General features: G+C 42.3%; 3 protein-coding genes across 12 annotated transcripts in view; all 3 read left to right on the top strand.

Moving 5' to 3' along the window:
• LOC108020448 (heparan sulfate 2-O-sulfotransferase pipe) overlaps positions 1 to 12474 on the top strand; it is a 48163-nt gene that overhangs the window by 30279 nt on the left and 5410 nt on the right. For 3 of the 10 annotated variants that reach the window (XM_036816557.3, XM_036816562.3, XM_036816561.3), the window contains exon 3: positions 2075 to 2133. In XM_036816557.3, the coding sequence (XP_036672452.1) occupies positions 2075 to 2133 (59 nt within the window). Of the gene's footprint in view, positions 1 to 2074; positions 2134 to 3010; positions 3603 to 3890; positions 4289 to 4401; positions 5244 to 5299; positions 5455 to 5515; positions 5837 to 6147; positions 6466 to 6521; positions 6767 to 6822; positions 6978 to 7035; positions 7219 to 8830; positions 9391 to 9448; positions 9604 to 9736; positions 9982 to 10429; positions 11012 to 11686; positions 12247 to 12314; positions 12470 to 12474 lie in introns of those variants that run through there. The other 7 variants (XM_036816560.3, XM_036816556.3, XM_036816555.3 and 4 more) reach the window with 7 other exon arrangements.
• Positions 7924 to 8764, top strand: LOC118877522 (heparan sulfate 2-O-sulfotransferase pipe). Its single transcript, XM_036816568.3, has 2 exons — positions 7924 to 8401; positions 8463 to 8764. The coding sequence occupies exons 1-2, from the start codon at positions 8284 to 8286 to the stop codon at positions 8627 to 8629; spliced, it is 285 nt and encodes a 94-aa protein (XP_036672463.3). The 5' UTR covers positions 7924 to 8283; the 3' UTR covers positions 8630 to 8764.
• On the top strand, positions 11078 to 11669 carry LOC118877521 (heparan sulfate 2-O-sulfotransferase pipe-like). Its single transcript, XM_065864353.2, has 2 exons — positions 11078 to 11213; positions 11279 to 11669. Exons 1-2 carry the CDS (start codon positions 11087 to 11089, stop codon positions 11467 to 11469), a joined length of 318 nt encoding a protein of 105 aa, XP_065720425.1. The 5' UTR covers positions 11078 to 11086; the 3' UTR covers positions 11470 to 11669.

Genomic DNA, 12474 nt, shown 5'->3' with positions numbered 1-12474 from the left:
CACCCATAAAAATAGCACCAACGGCTATGGGATACCTCTTCCTACTATACATCGAGAGAAAGTACTCCAAAACTTAATACTAAATGGAAAAATTGTTTCACAACTATGATTTCCATATACTCCCATGAAATTCTATTAAATAGTTTATGAAATCTTTGTAACACGTTAGCCTTTATAACGATACCCATTTTCAAAGTACAGCTTATTTAGCTAATGAGATATTTATCAGATATCCTAACATTTCGCTTCTTGTACATCAAATTCGCTGGGTAGCCAAAATAAGTGTTTTGGAGCTGAGGTCCAATTCAGTTGGAAAATGCAAGCTAGCAAGCAATTTGTGTTAGCAGGGGCGGTACCAAGGGGCTCAGATAATTTTGGAGCCAGATCTTAAGATAGGGTGTGATAGAGCGCTTGAGAAGTGAAACATAACATTAACCTAATGAACGAGGCTCTGGGTGGAACTGACTGAGAATGGAAGATAAAGCTATTTGAGGAAGTTTGCACGTAGAATACGGAAATAGTAAAGACACTGGCTGGTCAGTTATTAATTAGATAGATATTGATTGATTAGGAATGCATATTTTAAAGGCTTTTTATTATTTTTCAAGTCCTGGTAAAATGATCTTTAGTAGGATAGAGACTGAGTTCCTTATCGAACTCTTTATACATACACAAAATTCTTTTGTAGCACCTGAAATTTGACTTTAGAGAAAATTCAATAGATACAAGTAATGTTATTATATTAATGAATTTCCTCAAATCTTTTTTATCTTAACTGCCCCTTTTAATTCACACCACAAACTCTGACCAGTCCCCTGCCAGAATGAATTCACACAATTATTCTGTAATGCCTCATATTTAATCAACTGCGACATATGCTACGTGGTTCACCTTCGAGACTGTGGCAGTTCAAGTGGCCAATAACCGGAGCTAGGCTAAGATTGAAGGTCGGGCTAGAACACCAGAGAAAACCGTATCCAATCAGAGCAAATGGACAAGAGAGCCGGCTAAATGGGATGTGACCCAATTTTCAAACCGCACCAAACAACAAGATACAGAAACTCGAAAAAGAACCAAAATAAAAAGTGACAAATAAAAGGAGAGCAGGCTTCTATTTTAAGGTTTCGACCGCAAAATGTATTTCACTCTTGGTTCAGTGACTTTGTTGTCGGCGGTTTTTTGCAAAAGCTCGGCAGAAACCAGTTGGTGCAACACTTTCATTCATCCACATTTTCCAGCGAAACTGCCCAATTGACCAAATACAACGGATCTGGTTTAAAGGCAATCGGACTGGATACACGCAGACTTCCTTGTTCAGTTCGCGGCGAATTATGAAATACTCGGCCATAAAAACCAGGGGCTGGCCAAAACAAAAGTGGTGCGGCCGACCCACACTACACTTGAAAATCAAGATGTTTTCCGCATCTCTCTGTCCAACTGATCAATTGCAGTCATTTACCGGCTTGGCTTTAATTGTGTGGCCTGGACAAATGTCTGGCATCTGGCATCATGACTTTTATTGACCGCACGACACGCAGAAATATCCATTTGCATGCGTTTGCTTCTTGGGCTGGGAAGAAATGGGGGAAACCTTTCAAATCCGCCGGGGATGATCCCTATCGCATCCCAAGAGAGCCGGAAAAGTGAAAGGAATCATCATGAGCTTGCATATTTATTGCACTCGTCTTTATTTACTTATCATAGCTGTAAATGGCTTCAGCTTCGACTTGGGCCTCGACATCCCCTTCAAACATTGCATAAACACTTTCGGGCCCAAATGAAAAGTAAAAGTATTCGGGTTGCTTCCTTTTTTGGTGTCAGTTTTTAAGGTCATCGAATATTTCAATTTAATTGGGGTCGAGATGACAACTGATATTAGTAATCAAGGCGAAGTTGGATGATAATGGGATAATCGTGAGGTATTTGACAAGTGAACAAGGGAGAAAATACAGCAATTAGGAATTTCTTTCCCACACTTATAGTGCTTTAACCAATAAAAATAATTTAGTTATTATAATTATTGCTTCAACTGTATTAAAGATTTACTATATTAAACCTTTTCGTAACTTTTCAGAGCACGACGACATCAACACCCTACACGGCACCTACCAATATCTGAAAAGCACCGGCCAGGTAAGCACAGTTGCATAAATTTGATATACCTCGCCTTTTGCCGTATCGCCGTAAACATTGTTGCATACATTATTGGTGGTTCATAAAGCGGAAAAAAGAAACCATCCAAGAAAGCCCATCAAAGCGACCAACACATGGAACGGTAGTTCAGCTCCTTGGTGTTTGATATTGCATTCAGCCTACAACATAAAGCATTTAGCATCTGCCTGCCCAGAAAAACTCATCCGTTGTCTATCTCTGTCTCGTTCATGCGCTGCCTTGTCGCACTCATTGGGTCAGCGAGGATCCCATTATATCTGTAGCTTTCTCCTCTTAAGACCTCACCCACATACAACACAAACAACACCCTACACACTAGAATTAAACAAGTTTAGCCAACTAGCTATCTGGTAGACTATCAGCTATCCCTATTCCTATTCCTATATCGACTCTGACTCTACTTAGCTCTACACTATCCTATAAAGATCTCTCCTAACACTAAACAAACTACGAATATTACACTTCGACTCTGTTTTGGAATTTGTCAGCGCAGTCTTTTTTTGGTTCGTTAGTTAGTTGCGACATAGAAGCGATAGAAAATCGATTTATAAAGATTAAATAGCAAAGGTAAGTGTCCGTTGTGGGGAGGATTAATATTTATGCCCACGTATCCAGCTGTGCTGTGAGCAACATTTTGCGAAATTTCTAAGATGATGGGATGGCCCCAGGTGCCTTGTTTGTTGCTTCCAAAAAAAAATTAAAACGCAAACCGCTTAAAGTCTATTTTTATAAAAGTTTATATGTTGTCCTACTTGTGTTTGACTCGTTCATGTGCGTGTTTCTCTGTGTCTGTGCTCCCAACACCAAGCAACCTGCAACCTGAAACTACTCCAACTAGCACTCCCAACTTTTGCAATCCGGCAGCTTAAACACCTGACCACCGCACAGCTGAACAACACCCCCCTAGCCCAGGTGGACACGATATTCTTCAATCGGATCACAAAGAGTGGCAGCGAAAAGATGATGGAGTTGCTCAAGATCCTGGCCAAACGCAATAATTTCGAGGCCCGTCGCGATGTCGAGGGATTCTACGAAGTGGTCTTGATGCACGACGCCTATGCCAAAAACTTTATACGCACCGAAGTGCTAAACTGCACGACAGCCAACACCTATACCAAACATGTGGCCTTTATAGACTTCGGCCTATTGGACGAGCCCTGGCCTATATACATCAATTTGGTTCGAGACCCCATCGAGCGGTTGGTCAGTTGGTTTTATTATGCCCGCGCCCCTTGGTATATCGCCGAGAGAAGGGAGCTCTTTGGGGATGCCATCATAATGCCCAGTGTAGACTGGCTCAAAAAGGACTTTAACACATGCATCGAGGAACGTGATCCTGAGTGTGTGTACGAGCAATTGGAACTGGGCAATCTGGGCGACCACCGGCGACAGTCACTATATCTTTGCGGTCAGGTCCAGGAGGTGTGCATGTGAGTAGATGTTCTAGAGGTTGAAGGGAAAAAAGCTATAGGAGAGGTTGATCGATAAGTAGATCGATAAGTAGACTTAAAGTCGAAGAAAATGTTAGCTATTCTTAAAAAACCTGTTCCATTTATCCGAAAAGGATTCTTTCGCCCTGAATTATGGAGTATCGTTAAAAAAGTTATTTTATAATGTAAGTCCCTCGACTTTTCGATCAACCACGCTTTTGGTTCAAAACCCAAAAAAACATTTTCGTCAGTAAGACCAAAAACTGAGAAAAACCCAAATATCTCCAGGCCTTTCAACTCCCATGAGGCCATGCAGCGGGCCAAGAAGAATGTGGAGGAACACTACGCGGTGGTTGGAACTTGGGAGGATACGAATACCACGCTATCGGTTTTAGAGGGCTATATCCCACGATTCTTCAGTGGGGCTAAAGACGAGTATTACGCTTTGAAGAGCAAGTTGAGAGATGTAAACCGGAACATGTTCAGACCGACCATTAGTGATAAGGCGAGGACCATACTCAGCCAAAATCTCACCCGCGAAATCGAGTTGTATCAGTTCGTCAAACATCGTCTGTATAAACAGTATATAGCCCTACAGCTGGAAAAAATCCCAAGCTGAGAAGTTTAGTAGGAAATTAGTCAATAAGGGTTTCTTGAAGAGTAATAAAACTATGCTAACTTTCGTACTGCTTCGATCTTTTCCGGTATAAGTCTAACCCTCGCTTGGTGAACTTTCGATTGGGCTAGCTTCGATAGATTTTGCACAGATTTAGCCTCACATAGACTATTGTCTACGCAGCGGGTTGGATATAATGTACATGATCGCCGGAGCAGCGAGGAGGAAATGCGGGATCCAACGGGACATGGACATCATCATGACCACCACTCGCACCACCATCATGTGCACCATCAGACAAAGATCGATGGCCATAACCGCAAGGCCGAACATGATAAACAACTGGCTGTTCCCGACAATAAACACAAGGAAGATGATGTCCACTATGAAGACGACGAGGAAGATGAGGAAGAGGACGATGACCTGGCTAATGGTGTTGGAACCGGGGATGATGAGGGCTTCAATTTCAAAGCCGATCTTCTGAACAACACCAAATTCGCCGAGGTGGACTTTGTCTTCTTCAATCGAGTCCCGAAAGTGGGTAGTCAATCTTTGATGGAACTGATGGCTCGGTTGGGCAAGATCAATGGCTTTACCCATGCTCGAAATAAGGGCAGTGCCCATGAAACGGTCCTCATGAACAAACAGCGGCAGAATGATCTTATAGCTGATCTCCTGATCCGACCAAAGCCACATATATATAGCCAGCATATTGCCTACATTAACTTCACCCGCTTCCATTTGCCCAAGCCGATTTATATTAACCTAATCCGTGATCCTATCGATCGGATTATCAGCTGGCATTATTATATTCGGGCTCCGTGGTACTACCGCGATATGCAGGCCAAGTTGGGAGACAAGGCGGTCCCCATGCCCTCGGAGGAGTTTATGAATCTTGATCTGGACACATGTGTAAAAAACCAGGATCCCCACTGTACTTTTACCCAAATGCAGATCAAGAACCCCGTGGGCGATCATCGCCGGCAGACGTTGTTCTTCTGTGGCATGAATCAGAAGCTGTGCATGTAAGTAGGAAGTAGATAGGGACATTAATACGCTCATAACCGAACACCTTCGATAGGCCCTTTAACTCCGAGGCCGCCATGCAAAAGGCCAAGCGAACTGTGGAGACGGAATACGCAGTAGTGGGAACCTGGGAAGATACAAATATTACGCTTTCCGTACTGGAGGCGTATATACCACGTTATTTCCGCAATGCCAAAGTGGCCTATTACTGTAAGAAAGTCGAATTCTAAGCCGAGGATAAGTCCGATCTAAATCCGCTTAATTTTTTCAGTGGGCAAAGACCGTCTGTCGCGAGTAAATCGTAACAATGTCACTCGAATCGTCAGCGACGAAACTCGACTTATTTTGAGAAAAAATCTTACCAACGAGATCGAGTTTTACGAGTTTTGCAAACAGCGTTTGTATCTTCAGTACGCTGCCTTGAGCGATGGAAAGCGGTTCGGGGACGATGACTACCTTTTGGTACCCGAACAGCAAAACGATTACAATGAGGAGTATTAGTAGGGACTATTAAGAATAATTTAAATAAGTAAAAAGCCAGTATAGACTCAGGACTGTATAGAACACATAAAATAAAATAAATGGAACACTATGCTACCCTTGTGTGATCTTACATAGAAGGAAGGTTGTATTTTCAATATAAGCAATATTGAAATTGAACCCCCCACTTTTTATTGAATGCTCTCTTTTTACACTTTATATATGTTATATGAAGACAGTCCTCGATTGCTTTGTGTGTGAATACTTCCCAAAATACCTCCGTGTGAACACAGTGTTCGGTTGCTTTCTGTGTACCTCGAATCCAGCTCGAGCTTTTTGTGTATCCTCATCTGTACTGCTAGTGTCTGTGGGACTGTCTGTGGTTGGTTTCAGATTCTACACCTGTGCCCTGACCCTTTGCAGCTGTGGCGATTAAATCCAAAGTTCCTCAATAACACCAAATTCCATACTGGCGATGTTATCTACTACAATCGGGTTCCCAAGACGGGCAGTGAAACCCTGACCGAGCTTATGATAAGACTGGGGGAAAAGAACCATTTCCAAAACGATCGGGCACCGTTTTCGAAGCCCGTTGGAGTATACTGGGACGTAGAACGCCAGCGTCAAGAAGCCGAGCGCATCATGGAACTACAGGAGGACTCCGCCTTTGTCTATGTCGAGCACATGAACTACATGAATGTCCGACCGTTTCATTTACCCCAACCCATCTACATTAATATGGTAGGACAAATATCTGGCTCCAAGAAGGCCTACTCACTTACAGATTGATTTATCAGATTCGCGACCCCGTCGAAAGAGTAATCAGCTGGTTCTACTACATACGCACACCCTGGAACTCTGTAAGAAATTTTGAGGTCTCCGGAAAATTTCCGAATCGTACCCATTTCTTGAAGAACTTTGAGGATTGTGTATTAACGAGCGATCCAGAATGTCGGTATCATTACGGTCTTATGTTCAAAGATGATCCTGGCGATCACAAGCGGCAAAGCCTGTTCTTCTGTGGACACTCACCCATTTGCGAGTAGGTAGTCTTAATATTTCGGTTTCCTGTCTTAACAGTAAGGTTTTTTGCTCAAGACCCTTCAATACCCCGGGAGCAATAGAAAAGGCCAAACAGAATGTAGAACGTGATTTCTCGGTGGTTGGTTCCTGGGAGGATGTGAATGTGACTTTGACCGTACTCGAAAACTATATACCTCGATTCTTTAAGGGCAGCATGGAGCTCTACTACGGTAATGTCCTTGAAATTGCTATTCAGAGGTGCTCAAAAATATCTATATCTTCCCCTAGAACCCATTAGGGGCCTGGCCTTTAAGAAGCAGAATCTCAACCCCTGGAAGCCGAAGATTAGCGAACGCATCAAGCGAATTATGCGAGCCAACTTCACCCAGGAATATGACTTTTATTATTTTTGCAAGCAGCGCTTGTATCGACAATACTTTGCAATAAATAGACACCTGCATTTCTAAGGAACAGTGTGCTCTTTTCGTTTTTTCCATTAACTTTACTCCGTACAACCCTGTAGTTTATTTTCTGTGTCGTTATTGGTTTTGATTCGGTTTTTGGAAGAAAGTGGACTTATTTCTCTCCCCAATTTTAAGCTGGAAAACTTGGACGCTGCTCAACTGAATAATACCCCCAAAGCGGAGCGAGATTTTATATTCTACAATCGTCTGGAAAAGACAGGAAGCCAGTCGATGACGCGACTCATGTCGCAACTGGGTGATCGACATGGATTTGGCACTTACAGGAATATAGTCCGACCTTGGAGGCCGATTATTGATAGCGATGAGGATGAGAAGGATCTAGTGGATCAGCTCTTCGAACTGGGTGAATACGGTGCCTACGTGGAACACGCCAATTGGGTCAACTTCACAAAGCACGGGAGTCCCCGACCAATATACATCAACATGATTCGCGATCCTATACAGAAGGTTATCAGTGCCTACTATTACCAACGCCATCCGCTGATCTTCGCCCAGGGTTTGATGCGAAACCCCAAAAAGCGAATTCAGACCAAGAAGTATTTCGACACCTCTTTCAACGATTGTGTCCGGAATCGGATAGCCCCATATTGTGTTTTTGATGCCCACAATCCGTTTAACGGCGATTGGAGGAGATTTTCGCTTCACCTCTGTGGAAATTCGGAAATTTGCACGTAGGTTTTTGTTGATTCGAAAAAGAAATGTAGACTTTCAGTCCTAGTCCAAGTTTAAAGGGGATACAACTTTATTGAAGAAATTTTGATGAACGAAACATTTTCAAAACGTAAAACCAAGTAACTAGACAATTTTTAGGGGAAAAGTATATCCTAAGAAATCTCGGTTACATGTGAACTGATTACAAATTTAATCGTAAAGTTACTTTAGTGTAACATTTAAAAACTGACAACCCAAATTTTCTTAAAAAAATCGTTTTATTTGTTCTCGTTTAAACTTGGACGCGGAATAAGGCACTTTTCAAAGAGTAACGGCCTATAAAGTACCATGGCTCCTTTTTAGGCACTTTAACTCCGAAACTACAACGCAAATAGCCAAAATGAATGTGGAACGGGAATACGCGGTTGTGGGTAGTTGGGAGAATACAAATGTGACCTTGGCTGTTTTAGAAGCCTACATACCGCGATATTTTGCCAATGCGAGGAGGGTTTACTACAGTAGGTTCATTCTTAAATTAATAAACCCAAAACTCCGCTAACTTCGAACTCTCCTATCTAGGCAAAACAGAAAAATTTACGATAAACACAGTTTCGCATGACACTCATCTGGATAAGGATGTGGAGGAGTATCTGAGGAGCAGTTTCTCCTTCGAGTTTGAGCTATATTATTTTATCAAACAACGGCTCTACAAGCAGTATATTGCAGTGTATAAGGACGAGTTTTAGCCGTCTTAACTTTAAATGCAATGAAATTTACCAAATGCAAATAAATACGGGGATTTACCAAATGATTTTTACACCTAAATTCGAGTCTTCTTTCCCTCCTTTCGCTACTAATCACTTTGAATAGCTTGGTTGCTTAAATTCACTCTCCACTCCGCCACCCATATCTGAAATTAACTCAAGGGTGACGAACGACCTTTGCAGATCCTTCAGCTAAGTCCTGATAAATTAAACAATACCCCCAAGGCGGAGATCGACGTGTTGTTTTTCAATCGGGTTCCGAAGACAGGAAGTATGCAGCTGATTGAACTTATGAGACAGCTGGGTAAAGTCCATGACTACGAGGTAGAAAAGGATCCCCAAAGAGGAGGAGTCATTCCCATTCTGGAACCCGCTGAGGAAAGCGACATGATCGATAATATTGTTAACCTTGAAGACGGATCAGTATTCGCAAGTCATGTGAATTTCCTAAACTTTACCAAACATGAACAGCCCAGACCCATTTACATCAACATGGTTCGCGATCCAGTGGAGAGAGTTATCAGCTGGTACTACTACATTAGAGCTCCGTGGGTCTTTGTCCCTGGAAGAAGGCGTAACAATCGCGAAATGCCCAATCCCAAATGGGTTAACACCGAATACGATCAGTGCGTTACAAGTGGTGAAAAGGTATGCACCTACATCGAGAATTCTCTGCTGGAACATGTGGGCGATCATCGGCGACAGACTTTGTTCTTCTGCGGTCACAATGAGATCCAGTGCACGTGAGTTAGGTTTGCACACCCCCTTTTCCTCTCAGTGAACCCTCAAATCCCTCTGTAGACCCTTTAATGGCCGTCTGCCTCTTCAATTGGCCAAAATGAATGTGGAACGGGAATACTCTGTGGTGGGAACTTGGGAGCACACGAATGAAACCCTGGCTGTTTTAGAGGCCTACGTTCCTCGCTATTTTGCGGATGCTTCCAAAATGTACTACTGTAAGTTTATGTGGAAAAATTCTTTAAAATCACGGATACGTTCAGAAACCGAAAAGTTTCCTGATTTTAAAAATACTTTATTCTTTATAATCTTCAGAAGTCTAGAAATTTGATAGCAACATATATTTTACAGCGGGTCTGCATGTCGACAAGCAAAATGTTAACCCAATGAAGCCGCATATCTCGCAGGATATATTAGATAGGGTTCGACGGAATTTCACACGTGAAATCGAATTCTATCAATTCTGTCGCCAGCGCTTGCACAAACAGTACCTAGCCATCAAACTGAACGATCTCAAGCGGGTGGACAAAACATTGGCCAGATTAAGTGAGGCCAAGGAAATGGCCACATATAACTAGTTTTTTAGATTTATTTTAAAACGAAATTAATAAAAGTGAGAGGAAAACCTAAGACTTTTCTTAAAGGCCGAAATTTTTACTTCTTTATCTTCACTATCTACCGCTTTTTTCCAAATGCTCCTTTTATCTTAAAACTTAAGATGTCTTGCTGGAATTCTACTCGACTTTACCATCTAGGGATACTAATCAATATTGTTTTGAAACTTCGGTATGCACAATTCTTTTGCAAACGGATTGCTAAGAACTTAAGCTCTCTATCAAGTTATATCTATCGCTTTATAACCGAACAAATGAAAGCCAATCTTACATTTACTTATGCTCGATCCTCCACACTCAAAGGAAAATATTTCCATTCGCTTATAGTCGGAAAGAATTTTAGAATTAATAAGATCGCTGCTTACTAACCAGCCAAGGCACGGGATCAACTGGATGACCTTCCTCTTATCGAAACCCTCATCATCTTTAGCTTCAGCACCTTAGCACAAATCGTCTGAACAATACAAAAAATGCAGAAATCGAGGTACTGTTCTTTAATCGTGCCGCCAAAGTCGGTAGTGAAGCGATGCTGGAGCTTTTCATGGCATTGGAAAAGTACAATGATGATATTACACTCGAAAAGCATGGTCTCCATACAAAGTCCGTTCGGCAAATGAATAAAAAGCAGAGACGTGAGTCCGCCGAGTTTGTCGCCGACCTGGAGGACGGTACCATGTATATAGAGCACATAAATTGGCTTGATTTTGATGAGTTCGACTTACCCAAACCTATTTACATCAATTTGGTTCGCGATCCCGTTGAGAGGGTTATTAGTTGGTTCTTCTACGCCCGAAGTTCCTATAAGAATGCCATCGAGTACCGGAAGAAGCCTGATCAGAAAATAAAACCCGAGTCTTGGTACAAGAAGAACTTTAATGATTGCGTGAGGAGTGGAGATCCCGAGTGTCAATATGTGCCCCATACGGTCAAGGATGTGTTTCCCAATTTTAAAAGGCAATCATTGTTTTATTGCGGACATCACGATGATTGCATGTAAGTTGATAGGGATAGTGAAAAGTATTCCTAAATCCATGGGCTTAACTAATGCTAATCTTGTAGGCCCTTTAACTCGCCGACTGCTGTGCAAATGGCTAAGGAGCATGTGGAAAGGGATTACGCTGTTGTAGGCAGCTGGGAGGACACGAATATAACCCTGACCGTCCTCGAGAATTACATTCCACGATTTTTTCGCGGGGCTAAGCTCATGTATGAAAGTAGGTTCTAAAAATTCGACAACCAGTTAAAATTGGAACTCACATTTTTACCCATTTCTAAACAGTGCACAATAACAAGATCACCAATCGGAACAAGAACAAACGTAAACCGTTTATAGAGCCTGAAGTTAAGGATTTGATCCGTAAGAACTTTACTAACGAGTACGAGTTTTACCATTTCTGCAAGCAACGTTTATACAAGCAGTATTTGGCCCTCAACTTGAAGGAGTTGGAGAAGCATGGTCTTTTGAACTAGTTGGTTTAAAGTCAGACATTTAGATTGTAGTAGGTGATATATATGCGAACAAATCTTCACATTTTAATAAATAGTATTCAGTAAAACCGTAGACTAGACCCACACTTTTTTTACACGTTGAATCCATATCTGTGTCTTATCGTTTGTTGTGTGGCATGTGTACCCTTCCCATGAAGCTTCTAAACCCCTTCTAAACCTGTACCCCATCCCCCAATAGTTAGGTGACCTAACGCCTGGCCAACTGAACAATACAGCCAAGGCCGAAATGGATCGTCTGTTTTTCACAAGATGCGCCAAAGTCGGCAGTGAGTCGCTGATGGAATTCATGGAGCATCTGCAGAATATCAACCACTATCGGGTGGACAAATATGGAGTTAGCAAGAAATCGAAAAGGCAACTCAAACCACTGGAACAAGCCCGAACTGCTGGCTATGTCTATAACATGGATGAGGGATCGGTTTACATAGAACATATTCCTTGGATCGATTTCCATAAGTACAATCTTCCCAAACCAATCTTTATCAACCTGGTTCGAGACCCCGTTGAGCGAATGATCAGCTGGTATTACTACGTCAGGAACTCCTATAGGAATGCCATATTCTACCGAAAACATCCCCTGGCTCCTATTAAGCCCACGGCCTGGTTTAAAAAGACCTATAACGACTGTGTGAGGAGTGGGGACCCAGAATGCCAGTATGTTCCATTGGCAGTTCGCGATGTGGTGGGAAACTTCAAAAGGCAATCTATATTTTTCTGCGGGCACGATGAGGACTGTTTGTGAGTGCTGCAAAGGGCGTAAAGTCCCAACCTCAAGAGAAGTCTTCATAACCAACACCTTATTTCAGGCCCTTTAATTCTCCCCTGGCTGTTCAGATAGCCAAGCGCAGGGTCGAATCAGAATACGCTGTGGTGGGGACTTGGGAGGAGACCAACATAACTCTTACAGTTTTGGAGCACTATATTCCCCGATATTTCGCTAGAGCTAAAATGATATATCACAGTAAG

This window comes from Drosophila suzukii, chromosome 3 (genome assembly GCF_043229965.1).
Source record: "Drosophila suzukii chromosome 3, CBGP_Dsuzu_IsoJpt1.0, whole genome shotgun sequence".
In the NCBI taxonomy this organism is placed as follows: Eukaryota; Metazoa; Arthropoda; class Insecta; order Diptera; family Drosophilidae; genus Drosophila; species Drosophila suzukii.
The sequence above is the reverse complement of the archived record's forward strand: the minus strand, read 5'-3'. Positions and strand labels throughout refer to the sequence as shown.